The 14,208-nt window shown below is 41.3% G+C and overlaps 1 protein-coding gene across 1 annotated transcript in view; it reads left to right on the top strand.

Annotated features, from left to right (window-relative positions):
- ADAMTSL3 (ADAMTS like 3) overlaps window positions 1-14,208 on the top strand; it is a 371,458-nt gene that overhangs the window by 238,447 nt on the left and 118,803 nt on the right. The window contains exon 15 of the mRNA XM_061158827.1: window positions 7,090-7,379. Coding sequence (XP_061014810.1) covers window positions 7,090-7,379 — 290 coding nt within the window. The remainder of the gene's footprint in view (window positions 1-7,089; window positions 7,380-14,208) is intronic.

Below are 14,208 nucleotides of genomic sequence, written 5' to 3'. Positions count from 1 at the left end.
GGCTCTAGAGTGCAGGCGTCAGTAGTTGTGGCACACGGGCTAAATTGCTCTATAGCATGTGGGAGCTTCCCAAACCGGAAGTCGAACCCTAGTCCTCTACATTGGCACATGGATTCTTAACCACTGGACCACCAGGGAAGTTCATGTTTTGACTTTCTTAATCTCTTCATTTATCTTTTGTTTTGTAGAATGTTTCCTTGAATTTTATTGTCATTAAATTTTAAGGAGATGCTGTAGCCTTTCCTTCTGTTTCTGATAATATTTTTTCCCAAAATATGCTTTCCTTTCACAGATATATGTTGCATTCTTCTTCTTTAATAGCAAAAAAATTATTTTAACAAATGGATATTGGTGTTTGTTTATTCATTTTTGAAGTCAGAAAAATAAATGCTCCAAAATAGTATTGTCAGATTTTCCTGGGATCCTTTCATTGTCATCTTGGATAATCTTAACTTGCGTCTCTCACCTATGATACTGCTGAGGCAGGGTAAAATAATGCCAGTGACTACTATGTTATCTTTGATAAGTTATCCTCAGTTTCCTCATCTGTACAATGGGAATAATACTACTACTTTCTGATGGGGTTGTTGCTATGAGTAAATGATAAAATATATGCAAAGTACATGGAACAGTGTCTCACACAAATAACAATATAATGATTGTTAGTTGTTGTCATTTTTGTTGTAATTATTGAACTTTTCATTCTGACATCTCATTTAATCCCAACTTAACCCCATTAGGTTAGTACTATTACTGTTGCTATATGACAGGAAATTATTGCCTTTGTATTTGAATAACAGTTTGACTGGACATAATATTCTTGGGACCCCAGCTCTCTCTCTCAAAACTTTTGTTCATCTTTTTCTGGTTTTGAATGTTGCTGAGTCTGAAGTCCATCTGACTTTTTATTCTTATAAGGGACGTGATTTTTGTACCTAGATGCTTATGCAATTCTTTTCTTCATCCTCAAAGTCTTAATTTTTAAGTGTATTCATTTACATAAACTTAGTGCTTTAAGACTGGAGAAAGCAGTGGCAACCCAGTCCAGTACTCTTCTGGGAATCCCATGGACAGAGGGGCCTGGTAGGCTGCAGTCCATGGGGTCGCAAAGAGTCAGGCATGACTGAGTGACTTCACTTTCACTTTTCACTTTCATGCACCGGAGAAGGAAATGGCAACCCACTCCAGTGTTCTTGCCTGGAGAATCCCAGGGACGGGAGCCTGGTGGGCTGCCATCTGTGGGGTTGCACAGAGTCGGACACGACTGAAGTGACTTAGCACTTAAAGCAGCAGTGCTTTAAGACAGCACAAATGTATTATCTCACAGTTCGGTGGGTCAGAAACCAAATAGATTTAGCTGATTTCTATAGGTCCCACTAGGCTAAAATCATGACGTCTGTCAGCCTGATCTCTTCTCTGGAGGCCCAGGGTGGAATCCACTTCCAGGCTCATTCAGGCAGTTGGCAGAGTGCAGATCCATGCAGTTGCAGAGCTGAAATCTCCATTTCCTTGCTGGCTCTTGGCCGGGAGCTGTTCCCACTTCTGGAGGCCTCCTGCATTCCTTGGCTCCTGGCCCCTTCCCTCCTGGAGCCAGCCACAGCGGCTGAGTACCTCTCATGCTCTCACTCTTGCCTCTTGTTCTGCTGCATCTCTTCAACTCCAGCCAGAGAATTCTTTCTGTTTTTAAGGGCTTGTGTGATTAGGCCCACTGGGATAATCGCCCTATCTTGAGGTCCATAACCTTAATCACATCTGCAGAATCCCTTTTGCCATGTAACAGCATATTCATATATTCTAGGGATTAGGGTGTGGGTATCTTTAGGGAGGGCATTCTGCTGAAAGCTCTAGGTTTTTACATTAATCATTTTGTATCACTTTTTCCTGGAAGACAGTGTAACCTTTCCAGGCTGTATTTTAGGCACATTTTTCACATATTTTATTTATGAACTTTTTTTTTCTATTTCATGTGTTGAAACCTCTACTTGAAGAATCCAACTATCTTCAATATTGGATTCTCTCTCATTTTATCTCTAAAAATTGCATTAAAAATCAATTTTAGAGAGATATAATTTATATACAAAATCTGTGCCTGTCTAAAGTGATGAGTTTTAACAGGTGGACACAAAACACAGAACCCCAGCCCCATTCTTGATACAGAACATCTCCATCACCCAGAAGCTTCCTTTGCAGACCAGCCCTCCATTCACCCCTCTAATTGCTTTAGAACTTTTCTTTCTCTGTCTCAACACTGCATTCACTTCCAAGTCTTGCTTCTGTGTTATTAATTTGACCTTCAGCCATGTTTCTTCTATTTTTTTCTCTTGGTTCCTGAATTGTTAGTTTCTAATGATGTTATATTTCACAGTTTGTTTCTTCAGCTCTGTAGTTTTCCGTTTTATTCTGGGGTTTTATCATCTCCTGCCTAGGCTGTCTTATAAGTGAGTTGTTCTTTTTTTTATGTTTTGGGTTTTTGGCCTCAAGGCATGTGGGATTCCCTGTCCAGGGATTGATCCTGCACCCTTTCATTGGAAGACGAAGTCTTTTAATCACTGGACCATCAGAGAAGTCCCTTGAATTGCTCTTTTTAAAAAAAAATCTTTTCTGTTGTGGAGTTGGACACAGCTGAGCACGCATGCATGCACTGTGGAAACACGCAGGGAACATGCTGTTTCTCTGGTCGTTTTGCCCAGACATTGCTCTTCAAATGCTTGTGTGAAGCTGTATGACTTTCTTTTCTTTAAAGAAAAAATTACTCTGTGTGTGTGTGTGTGTGTGTGTGTGTGTGTGTGTGTGTGTGTGTAGGGGGGAACAAAGACAAAACAAGATTTGGAACTGCATGAACATGATAATGTCCTTTGTTTAAATAAAAAATAATGTGTAGAAGAAAATCATGCGGGATGATGCATACATTTTTGAGTTACCATGACTCCCCATCTCGCCTCCCCCAAATCACTCCTAGATAATTTGGACAGCTCTGATATTTGTTTTTTAAGAGGACGCTTAAAAGGATCTTTGAAAACCAACTTGATAGAATTCGCTGGTGGTCCAGTGGGTAGAACTCCAGACTTTCACTCTTGAAGGCTGGGGTTCAATCCCTGGTTGGAGAACTAAGATCCCACAAGCTAAGAAAAAAAATGATAACCAACTTGAAACATCCAGGACACCTGAAAAACATCAAATGTAACCATCATGTTCCCTGCTGGGAATTAAGATGGGCCTTCTCACTTACTCCACCGTCTCTCAGGATTCTGAATCTATGAGACATAAGAGTCCAATCTGAATGAAAAAAAATCTACTTCCCATTAAAACATAATCCCCAGCTTTAGTTTTTATTGTGAAGGAGAAAAGAGAAAAAATTAATGACCATAGAAGTATAGTATGCTTATGGTTAGAAAGTTCAAGCCTTTAAAAGGGGCAAAACGAAAATGAACAAAGACAAATACCAGATATTAACACATACATATGGAATCTATAAAATGGTATAGATGATCCTACTTGCAAAAGAGAAATGGAGACAGAGATGTAGAGAACAACCGTATGGACACCAAAGCAGAAAGAGTGGGGTGGGATGAATTGGGAGATTGGGATTGATGTAAATATACTATTGATACTATATATAAAATAGAAAGCTCATGAGAGCCTACTGTATAACACAGTGCTCTGTGCTCTGTGGTGACCTAACTGGGAAGGAAATGCAAAAAAAAAAAGAGGGGATACATGTATACATACAGCTGGTTCACTGTGCTGTACGGTAGAAACTACACAGCATTGTAAAGCAACTGTCCTCCAATAAAAATTAATCTTAAAAAAACAGCAACAAAATATAGTAAAAGCCTCCTTCTATAAACTCCAGTTCCCGGCTCTTACAATTACTTCCTGAAAAGAGAAACTATATATAAATTAGCATAGATAACATAGAGGCTATAAATATATACCGTTAGAACCAGATGTGAAACAACATACTGGTTCAGAATTGGGAAAGGAGTACGTCAAGGCTGTATACCGTCACCGTGCTTATTTAACTTATATGCAGAGTACATCATGAGAAATGCTGGGCTGGATGAATCATGAGCTGGCATCAAGACTGCAGGGAGAAATAATAACAACCTCAGATATGCAGATGATACCACTCTAATGGCAGAAAGCAAAGAGGAATTATAGAGCCTCTTGATGAAAGAGAGAAGAGAGTAAAAAAGCTGGCTTAAAATTCAACATTCAAAAAACTAAGATCATGGCATCCAATTCCATTACTTCATGGCAAATAGATGGGGAAAAAGTGGAAAAAGTGACAGATTTTATTTTCTTGAGCTCCAAAATCACTGTGGATGGTGACTGCAGCCATGAAATTAAAAGACACTTGCTCCTTGAAAGAAAAGCTATGACAGACATTGTGTTAAAAATCAGAGATCACTTTGCCAAAAAAGGTCTGTCTAGTCAAAACTATGGTTTTTCAAGTAGTCATGTACGGATGTGAGAGCTGGCCCATAAAGAAGGCTGAGCATTGAAGAATTCATGCTTCTCAACTGTGGTGCTGGAGAGGACTCTTGAAAGTCCCTTGGACTGCAAGGAGATCAAACCAGTTAATCCTAAAGGAAATCAACCCTGAATATTCATTGGAAGAACTGATGCTGAAGCTCCAATACTTTGGTCACCTGATGCGAAGAGCCAACTCATTGGAAAAGATCCTGATGCTGGGAAAGATTGAGGGAAAGAGGAGAAGGGGATGATAGAGGATGAGATGGTTGGATGACATCACTGACTCCATGGAAATGAGCTTGAGCGAATTCAGGGAGTTAGTGAAGGACAGGGAAGCCTGGGGTACTGCAGTCCATGTACTGCAAAGAGTGGGACATGACTTAGCGACTGAACAACAATATGTAATATATACACTATATAGGCATGTCTGTGCCCTTTTGTGTAGCTAGACAAAAGATCATAGCCTATGATACTTATTTCATAAGACCACATACTTATTTCATTTAATAGCCTCCAAAAGGAGAATATTCTTTATCAATTCACATAGATTCACCTTCTTCTTTTCAATGACCTCATCCCATTATTGAATACTTTGTATGGATGTGTCTTCTTAAATTTAATCAGTCTCCTTTCCAGTTTTCCCATGGGAAAGCAGCAGGCACAGAAAAGAGTAAAGATGCAAATATTGCTCCAGTACTACTCCATCCTAAGGATCTGAGTCGTGGAAAATGAGGATTAGGAAATAGTTTCCCAGTAACAATTTCCAAGAAAACAAAATGAAAAAAGGGAGGTGTTATTGATATTTCTTTATTGCTCATAGAGAGCAATGATGTTTCGATTCTGCTGTGCTCTTGTGTACAACTGTGGTGAAGCCTCAGAGAGAAATGCTTAGGTGATTCTGAGAGATCTTTACAACTGGCTCATTCTGAGATTTTAAACATTAAGCCTTGTAACTGTATTTGAAGCAAACAACTCAGCAGCATTTTTTCTGAAGTTATTTAGTACAACATTTTCCCATGAATAGAGGTCTATATTCACTTAAATTTAGGAAATCATGCACGTCGTATCCACCCCCCTTGAGTATGTATGGTATGTGTTCATATATCATAGTTATGGGAAAAATTTTTCGGTAAACCTATTGAACATTATTGAAAACAGAGTTTTCCAGACTTAATCACTGCTCTCTTTCCAGCCTATCACTTATTAGTATCTCATGATGTAAGTGTTGCTTCAGATTGTCTTAAAAATATATGTCCTGATGGAGTCTGTGTCTTAAATTCAGTGCAGGAATCAGTAAACATTTTCTATAAAGAGCCAAATAATAAATATCTTAGGTTTTGCCAGCCAAATAGTCTATATTGCAAATCCTCAGACCTGGCACGTAACACAAAAGCAGCCATAAACAAGGCTGAACAAGTGACCATGACTGTATTCCAATAAATCTTTAGTTATGGACACACATTGAATTTTATGTCATTTTTACATGACACAAAATATTATCCTTTTTTTTCCCCATCCATTTAAAAATATGAAAATCATTCTTAGCAGATAGGCTGTGCAGAAATATATGGACGGGATTTGACCTGTAGGCCAAAGGAGGATACCCTGTGATTTAGTGGATAAAGATTCAGGATAAGAAATACATGCTTTATTCAGTCAGATTGGGCAACAGCTATGATAGTTTCAAGAAAATTCGGAAGTTTTGTGTGTTGTTATATATGAAAATGTTGTATATTGTTTAGTTGCTCAGTCATGTCCAACTCTTTGAGACCCCATAAACTGAAGCCCGCCAGGCTCTTCTGTTCATGGAATTCTCTAGGCAAGAATACTGGAGTGGGTTGCCATTTCCTTTTCCAGGGGCTTTTCCTGGACCAAGAATCAAACCTATGTCTCCCGCAATGGCAGGCAGATTCTTTACCACTGAGCCACCAGGGAAGCCCATATATTAAATAAAAAAGAATATTAAAGCTTCATCTACTCTGCAGAAGGAGAAGGAAATGGCAACCCACTCCAGAATTCTTGCCTGGAGAATCCCATTGACAGAGGAGCCTGGTGGTCTACAGTCTATGGGGTCGCAAGAGTTGGACACAACTTAGTGACTAAACCACCACCACCGCTCTGCAGAAAGCATTTGTTATCCTACAGTTTTGTTCCTAAATATCAAGACATTTTAATAAAACTCTGCCTGTTAAGACAGGGTAAGCGCCAAAAAGATTTCTTGAATAAATACTGGTGAACATCTCCATGTTATAAAAGAACTCAGAGTAGAAATTATCTCTACATGATTTATTATGACCAAATCTTACAGAAAACCTTTTAATGATGATATGCAAAGGTCAGAGCACAGAATTTGAATTAAATAAAATAGGTGCAAAAGTTCAGTGTATCTCTGGTAAAAGCTTCTTTCTGTTGCTGATGAGGTTGGAACGTTTGTCCACGACACATTTTCAGGCGCCAACAAAAGGACAGCCTCCGAAACATATTGAATCCTCTCTGAATGAAATTACTTGTTTCCTTCATAGAATGCTTGTCACTCCCGCTTTGTGATCTCTTTGGACTGATGGCCCGTGTCCTCCCCTGCTCCGACCCTTGGGGCTCCCCGGTTGCCTGCAGGTTTGTTCCGGAGCCCTGGTCCACCTGCAGTGCCACATGTGGGCCAGGTGTTCAGGTGCGAGAGGTGAAGTGCCGCGTGCTCCTGACCTTCACGCAAACTGAGACTGAGCTGCCAGAGGAAGAGTGTGAGGGCCCCCGGCTGCCCACAGAGCGGCCCTGCCTCCTGCAGCCCTGTGATGAGAGCCCCGCCACCCGAGAGCTGGCCGCCTCCCTGCAGGAGCAGGACAGTGAGACGACCTACGACTGGGAATACGCTGGCTTCACCCCCTGCACCGCCACCTGTTTGGGAGGTATTTGATCTTTTACTTAAGGGACAGCTGTGTCTGGCATTGCTGATGGTTTGAGAAATAGCAATACTAAACCGGTAAAGCCTCATCTACAAACTAGCAGAAGTCCAAAGGAGTAGAAGTCATTTGAATAATTGAAAACTGTGCCTTTTCTTTCTTTCAGTTTTCATCATCATTATTTCAGAAAGATAAAGGACAGTGGGACTAGATCCTGTGTTCCTGTGTTCCTAAGCATTTGCCTAACTGAGATGGTTACAGAGGTCACCAATTGATAGAGAATAAATAGGAAAATGCAAGAAATGATTAGTTGAGGTAGTGTTGTGCATAAGTCAGAATTACAGAATGAGGCAGCCTGGGACTGCCTTATCTGATGCTCAGAAGTTATCCTCAGAAAATATTTTAGGTTCATACCTGCACATTGAACCAGAAACCAGTATGGAGCAAACTGATCACCATGATTTATGTGTGTGTACAGGTGTGTACACATAGCCAGGGACCCTGATAGGACTAGGAAGTGTCAGGTGGCCCCTTTGGGGTGGAAATTAGCCCCAAGGTGCTTCAAGCACTCCAGGATCCAAAAGGGAGTGAATGAGCAGAGAGAAGTTCAGCTAGTCATTTCTGTCTCTGCTGGAAGTAAAAGGACAGAAATAATCAGTGGGAAACCAAGATCCTCTACTGACACGAAGGGGACTCCTCTCTCAGCAACCCAGGCCCCTGACATCCTCTCACTGACTCCTGACTATGCCTTCCAGCCAGCTGTCGTGGCTGAAGTTGGGGGCTAGAAATGTTCTAACCAGACTTCCCTGGTGGTCCAGTTGTTAAGACCATGCACTTCCACTGCAAGGGGCATGGGTTTGATCCCAGGTCAGGGAACTATGATCCTACATGCTGTGTGGCATGGTCAAAGAAAAAAGAAAGAAAGAAAGAAATCTCTGACTTCAATGCCAGCCAGTGGTGGGAAAGCTAAGGAAGCTGCTGCCTGAGGAGGCAGTTGGCTCAACAGCCTGCTCCACTCCTCCTGGCAGCCCTGCGCCCTTTACTAGGCACTCCCCATCAGGTCTTAAGAGCTCGTGTACCAGTCATTGTGCCCTGGCCTCTACCCCAGGCAGGTGGAGTGCATTCTCCGTTCTTGCCATCCAGTCGCTGTGACTTGAGGTATCTGTCTTTCTCTTTCCTGTGTAGTTCAACCTGTAAATCCACCCATCCTGGACACCAGCCCATCAGTAAACCCAGGTGAAATGGCGTGTGCTTTACCCCAGGCCTTAATTAAGCTACTGTCTTTCATATGGTGGTGAAAGTGAAGTCACTCAGTCGTGTCTGACTCTTTGCAACCCTATGGACTGTAGCCTACCAGACTCCTCCATCCATGGGATTTTCCAGGCAAGAATACTGGGGTGGGTTGCCATTTCCTTCTCCAGGAGATCTTCCCGACCCAGGGACTGAACCCAGGTCTCCCGCATAGTAGGCAGATGCTTTACCATCTGAGCCACCAGGGATCATATGGTGGTATCCCTGTGTAATTAGGAAGAACTCTTCTCTGCCTCCAGATTCTCTCTCTCTCTTGCTTGCTTCTCCCTGCTTCCTAGAAGCCCACCTCAATTAGTCAGGAGTTTAGCCTGCTTCACCCAACACTAAATGTCTGCTGTGTCTCTTCCCTCCCAGGAACAGAAGTCTCACTTTCCTCCTCACTTTCATGTCTGCTTTGGCCCAAACCTCTGGGTTCAGGGTCCTGGACATGTTTTCTGTTATATCTTGGAAGCCTTAAGACTGATATGCCCTTCGTAATCTGGGAACTGGTTCTCTCCTGATGAGTTGGGGGAAGCCCTCCAGAGATAGTCATGCATGCTTGCATGCCTGCTCAGTCAATTGTGTCTGACTGTTTGTGACCACATGGACTGTAGCCTGCCAGGTTCCTCTGTCTATGGGATTCCCGAGAAAAGAATACTGGAGTGGGTTACCATGCCCTTCTCCAGGGGATCTTTCAGACCCAGGGATCGAACCTGAGTCTCTTACATCTCCTGCATTGGCAGGCAGGGAAATGGCAATCCACTTCAGTATTCTTGCCTAAGGAATTCCATGGACAGAGGAGCCAGGTGGGCTGCCGTTCATGGGGTCTCAAAGAGTCAGACACGACTGAGTGACTGCACTTTCTTTACCACTAGCACCACCTGGAAAGCCCCCGGCTGTTGCTTGCATACCTCCAAATCTATTGTATTAATCTCAGGCTTTTGAATACTGCCATTGGTAGAATTAGTCTTGCATCTAGTACTCTGTCATCCTTGACTTCAGTTTTTTCCTGACCAAGAAGGCCCTCCAGATGGGAAAGCATGGCATATTGGGTCCTTGGAACTTAACAGACCACATAGAGTTGCCCGAGGAAAGTTGACAAGGTGAATTCTGATTCAGTTGAGAGAGTCTATTAGACCTCATTTTTGGAGCCTGATGCCAAAATGTTCCGATCTGCTATGTTCCCAGTGCCCACCGAGACAGCCCTGGGTTCCACCTTCAGGAGGCCTGGACCCCCTGGCATGATTTTCTGTTTTTTTGGTAACAACTTTATTAAGATATAATTCACATACCATACAATTTATATATCTGAAGTATACAACATGGTGTTTTTTGTTATATTCACAAAGTTGTGTACCCATCGTCACAATCTTCTTTTAACACTGATGTATTTGGCTGCATTGGGTCTTAGTTGTGCCATGTGTGATCTTTCATGCAGCACACAGACTCTTCTGATTGCAGCACACAGGCTTAGTTGCCCAATCAGGGGTCAAACTCGTGTCCCTTGCATTGCAAGGTGGATTCTTAACCACTGGACCACCAGGGAAGACCCCATCAAAACAATTATAGAACACTTTGACCCCAAAAGAACCCTGTACCCTTAAGAAATCACCCTCCCCATTTCCTCTCAAACCCCCATTTTCCTGCTACCAGCAGCCTCTTACAACTACTACTACTTTTTATCTCTTCTGGATGTTTCATATAAATGGAATCACACAGTAAGCAATCTTTGTGACCACCTTCTTTCATTTAGTGTGCTCTCAAGATTCATCCATGTAGTAACATAAGTCTATTCCATTGTATGGATATGTCCATATTTATCCATTCATCAGTTAGATTTTGGTTTATTCACATGTCTTCTTGGATACTATGCCTAAAACTGCTCTGAACATTCATGTACACATTACTGTGTAGACGTACATCTTCATTTCTCTTGGATATATAGTTAAGAGTAGTAAAATGATCTCTGGATCTGTTTAAGGCATACAAGTTTTGTGAAACTTGACCAGTTCAATTTATCCTTATTGGCACTGTGGGCCTTTTGGCCAACTGTGAGGAGAGAAAGGTCTTGCACATGTTTGAAGTGCATTTCAATATTCACATGGTGGATGGGATGGTGTCTATTTGTTTCTGACATCCTCTTGTATAACTGGAACACATTTTGCAAATTTTAACAGGGCTCAGCTTGCTAATCTTTCAACTCTCAGTTAAACAGAATTTAGCCTTGTGAGGCTATCCGGTGTTGTGTAATTCTGGATAATATCATTAGATGAACCTTGCATGCCCATGAACCCAAATGGTATGGCTAGGGAAGCTGAGAGTCAGAGTGTATCACACAGTCCAAAACAGAGAGTGGACAACTTCTTTATTGAGGGGTTGAACTCTAAGTGCTTATAGTAAGATTCTTCACTTTGATAAAAGCAATGGTTTAATTTTTTGGGTTCAGGCTTATATTTTCTTAATGTTTTTAATTTCTTGAGTTCAAGCTTAAAATTTCGTTTTAAATATATAACTCAATTCTGTTGAATACTTGGAATGCTTGGAGGGTTATAAAATCCTCTAAATGCATGAAACTGAACACCTGCTCTGTGCTGGACTCGATGCTCTCCACTCAGTTCCAGGCTCAGTACCATGATGTAGGATGAAGGCAGGTCCTCGTCCCAAGGGAGCACCGCTCTCGGTTATGTTGGCTTCACTGTCCCTACTGCATTGCTTACAGGCAGTGACACTTGCCTCTCTGTAATCCATCTTCACGTGGTTTTAGAGGCTCAGCCTCTGCAAGCCCACTTATGTGTGGTTTTGCATGTGGATTTTAACCCTCATCCTGGATAACAGGGAGGGTAAGTCTGCAATGACTGGAAACCACAGGAAAATAAAGTTTCCACAGGCATGCAGTTATTTCTTCAGCATTCCTGTTTCTGGTAGAAAAATAAGATAGGCAAGTGATATATTTTCAAAAAGATAAACCTCTGATTCCCATCCTGATATTGTATATTTGTATAGTCTTAACTTGCCTTCACATCATACAGGAAATAAAAGTAAATCAATTTGTTGTAACCATTGATGTTTAAGAATCTTTTACAAGTCTGCCTTTATACTGGAGTGGCAACAATTCTTTCTCAATTCCCAAAAGTATAAAGAATGCAAACATATTCAATTTCCAGTCTCCAGAGTGTATGTAAGTATATGATAGACAGCATTGTGTTATATGTGTATGTACATCCTGAAAGTTATTTAAAGTTATGCCTTTAAATACCCACTGATAAGGTTTTGTAATTTACTACACTATCAACATGGGCTTCCCAGGTGGCGCCAGTGGTAAAGAATCCACCTGCAATGCAGGAGACATAAGAGATGCAGGTTCGATTCCTTGGTGGGGAAGATCCCCTGGAGGAGGAAATGGCAACCCACTCTAGTAATCTTGCCTGGAGATTCCCATGGACAGAGGAGCCTGGAAGGCTACAGTCCATGGGGTCACAAAGAGTCAGATACAACTTAATGACTGAACACATACACATGCACACCATAAACATTCCTCACTAACATTTTCTCTTGTGTATTGTATTATTTGTTGCATTTATGACCTTCAATTTCTCCCTTTGTGTTTTCTAAAATCGCAGGCTAGTCCACAGATGTAGACTTTGACTGGCCTCATTTTGAACCATAGTTCTGCCCCTCCCTTTGGGCTAGTTGTTTAAATTTGCAGAGGTTTATTTTTGTAAAATGAGAAGAGCCACACCTACATTATTAGGATTAATGAAAGGATTAAATGTGATTCTTAAGCAAGGTTATGTTGGAGAAGTGTTTGATCACTGTGCCTGACACATGTGTGTTATAAATGTTGGTGGGATAATATAAGAGTTTATAATATAGTTTATAATATAGGAAGTTATTCATCTTAGAATATTGTTTTTTCCTTTTAAAAGAAAATGGACTAAATTGCTGAACCCCTTAATGCATCTAACTGTGCCAAGTGCATTCTTTGAATTCCTCAAGTAAATCATCATCTGCAATTAATGATGATTTTCTCTTTCCAATAGTTGTTTATCCTGTTTAGGTTTTATCTCTTATTGCACTGTCCAGAATTGCAAGAACAACAGTAAATACGATAGATGATGCCAACTTTGAATTGGTCTTGACAGTAGCAGGAATCTCTCTTATTGTTTCATTTGAAAACAACATCCTACAAATATTTATTGTGTTTTTTTGTGCAAGGTGCTGACCTAGGTGATAGAGACAAATAGTTCCCATCTCTGCAACTCAGATCTAGAGGGGGAAATGTGTTCATCACATAATCACACACACATATGTGTAAACTTACAGCTGGTTATTGCAGCTACAAAAAAGCATATGGATGGGACTTGCCTGGTGGTCCAGTGGTTAAGAATCTGCACTTTCATCACAGGGGGCACAGGTTTGATCACTGGTCAAGGAACTAAGATCCCACATTTCATGTGGTGTGACCAAAAAATAACTAGAAACAAATTTTACAAAGAAGTATATGATGCTATGAAAGCACATAATAGGAGGAATTTGACCTAATTTGGGAGGTCAGGAAAAGATTCCCTAAGAACAATTACATTTGAACTTTAAGTCTGAAAGATGAGAAATTAATTAAGCAAAAGAGAAGTTTGAGACAGTGGTACAAAGAGAATTTCCAGCAGGAAAAGGATCATGTGGAAGGATGCTAGGTGGCAAGAGGGCACATGGGAAATTCCAGGAGCTGAAGAAGTTGGGCACTTATAGTGTATTGAGAAAGATGGGGTTTAATATGAGATGATGCTGGAAAGGAAAGCAGGGACCAGACAGTGAAGGTCTTACGGGCCATGTTCCTGTGGGTCTTTATCCTAAGAACAATGAGAAGCCATCCAAGTCATTAAAATGGAAATTAATGATGAAATGTTTATTTCAAAAAGGTTAGTCCAGTTATATTGTAAAAAAGGGATTAAAAGGGAAACAAGAGGTGTCAGGGGCCCACAGAGAGGAAGATGGCCAGAAGGCATGGTTTGTTAAGGGAAGGCTGTGTGTGTGCTGTCACTTCATGACAGGGAGTCCAGGTGCCTTTAAAAGGCAATGAGAGGGGACTTCCCTGGTGGTCCAGTGGCTAAGACTCCACACTTCCAGTGCAGGGAGCCCTGGTCAGGGAACTAGTTCCTGCATGCTGCAACTAAAGATCTTGCAAAGACCCAGCACAGCCAAATTAATAATTTTCTTTTAAAAAAAGGCAATGAGAAAGTTCCAGAATGAAAGCGAAAGGCAAAGTGTCAACAAACTTCCTATGATGGAAGGGAGTGAAATCTAAAGCCTGCTTGTGGAGTTCAACCTTAACTAGTTAGAGTTGCATCTCCTAATGGAAACTGGCAAGGGAAAGGCCTGTGTGGATGGATTTATCTGCTGGATGGGCTGGTGGGTTTATCTGTTGGATCATAGGAAGTTCCTATCTATTTGTTTCTGGTTGAGCGTGTGTGAATATTTGTGTGTGAATGATTTGATTGGTGAATGCCCATGGTTTGAAGTCACAATGTAATTTTTTTTATTATACTCT

The sequence above is a fragment of the Dama dama genome, chromosome 13 (assembly GCF_033118175.1).
Source record: "Dama dama isolate Ldn47 chromosome 13, ASM3311817v1, whole genome shotgun sequence".
NCBI lineage: Eukaryota > Metazoa > Chordata > Mammalia > Artiodactyla > Cervidae > Dama > Dama dama.
The sequence above is the reverse complement of the archived record's forward strand: the minus strand, read 5'-3'. Positions and strand labels throughout refer to the sequence as shown.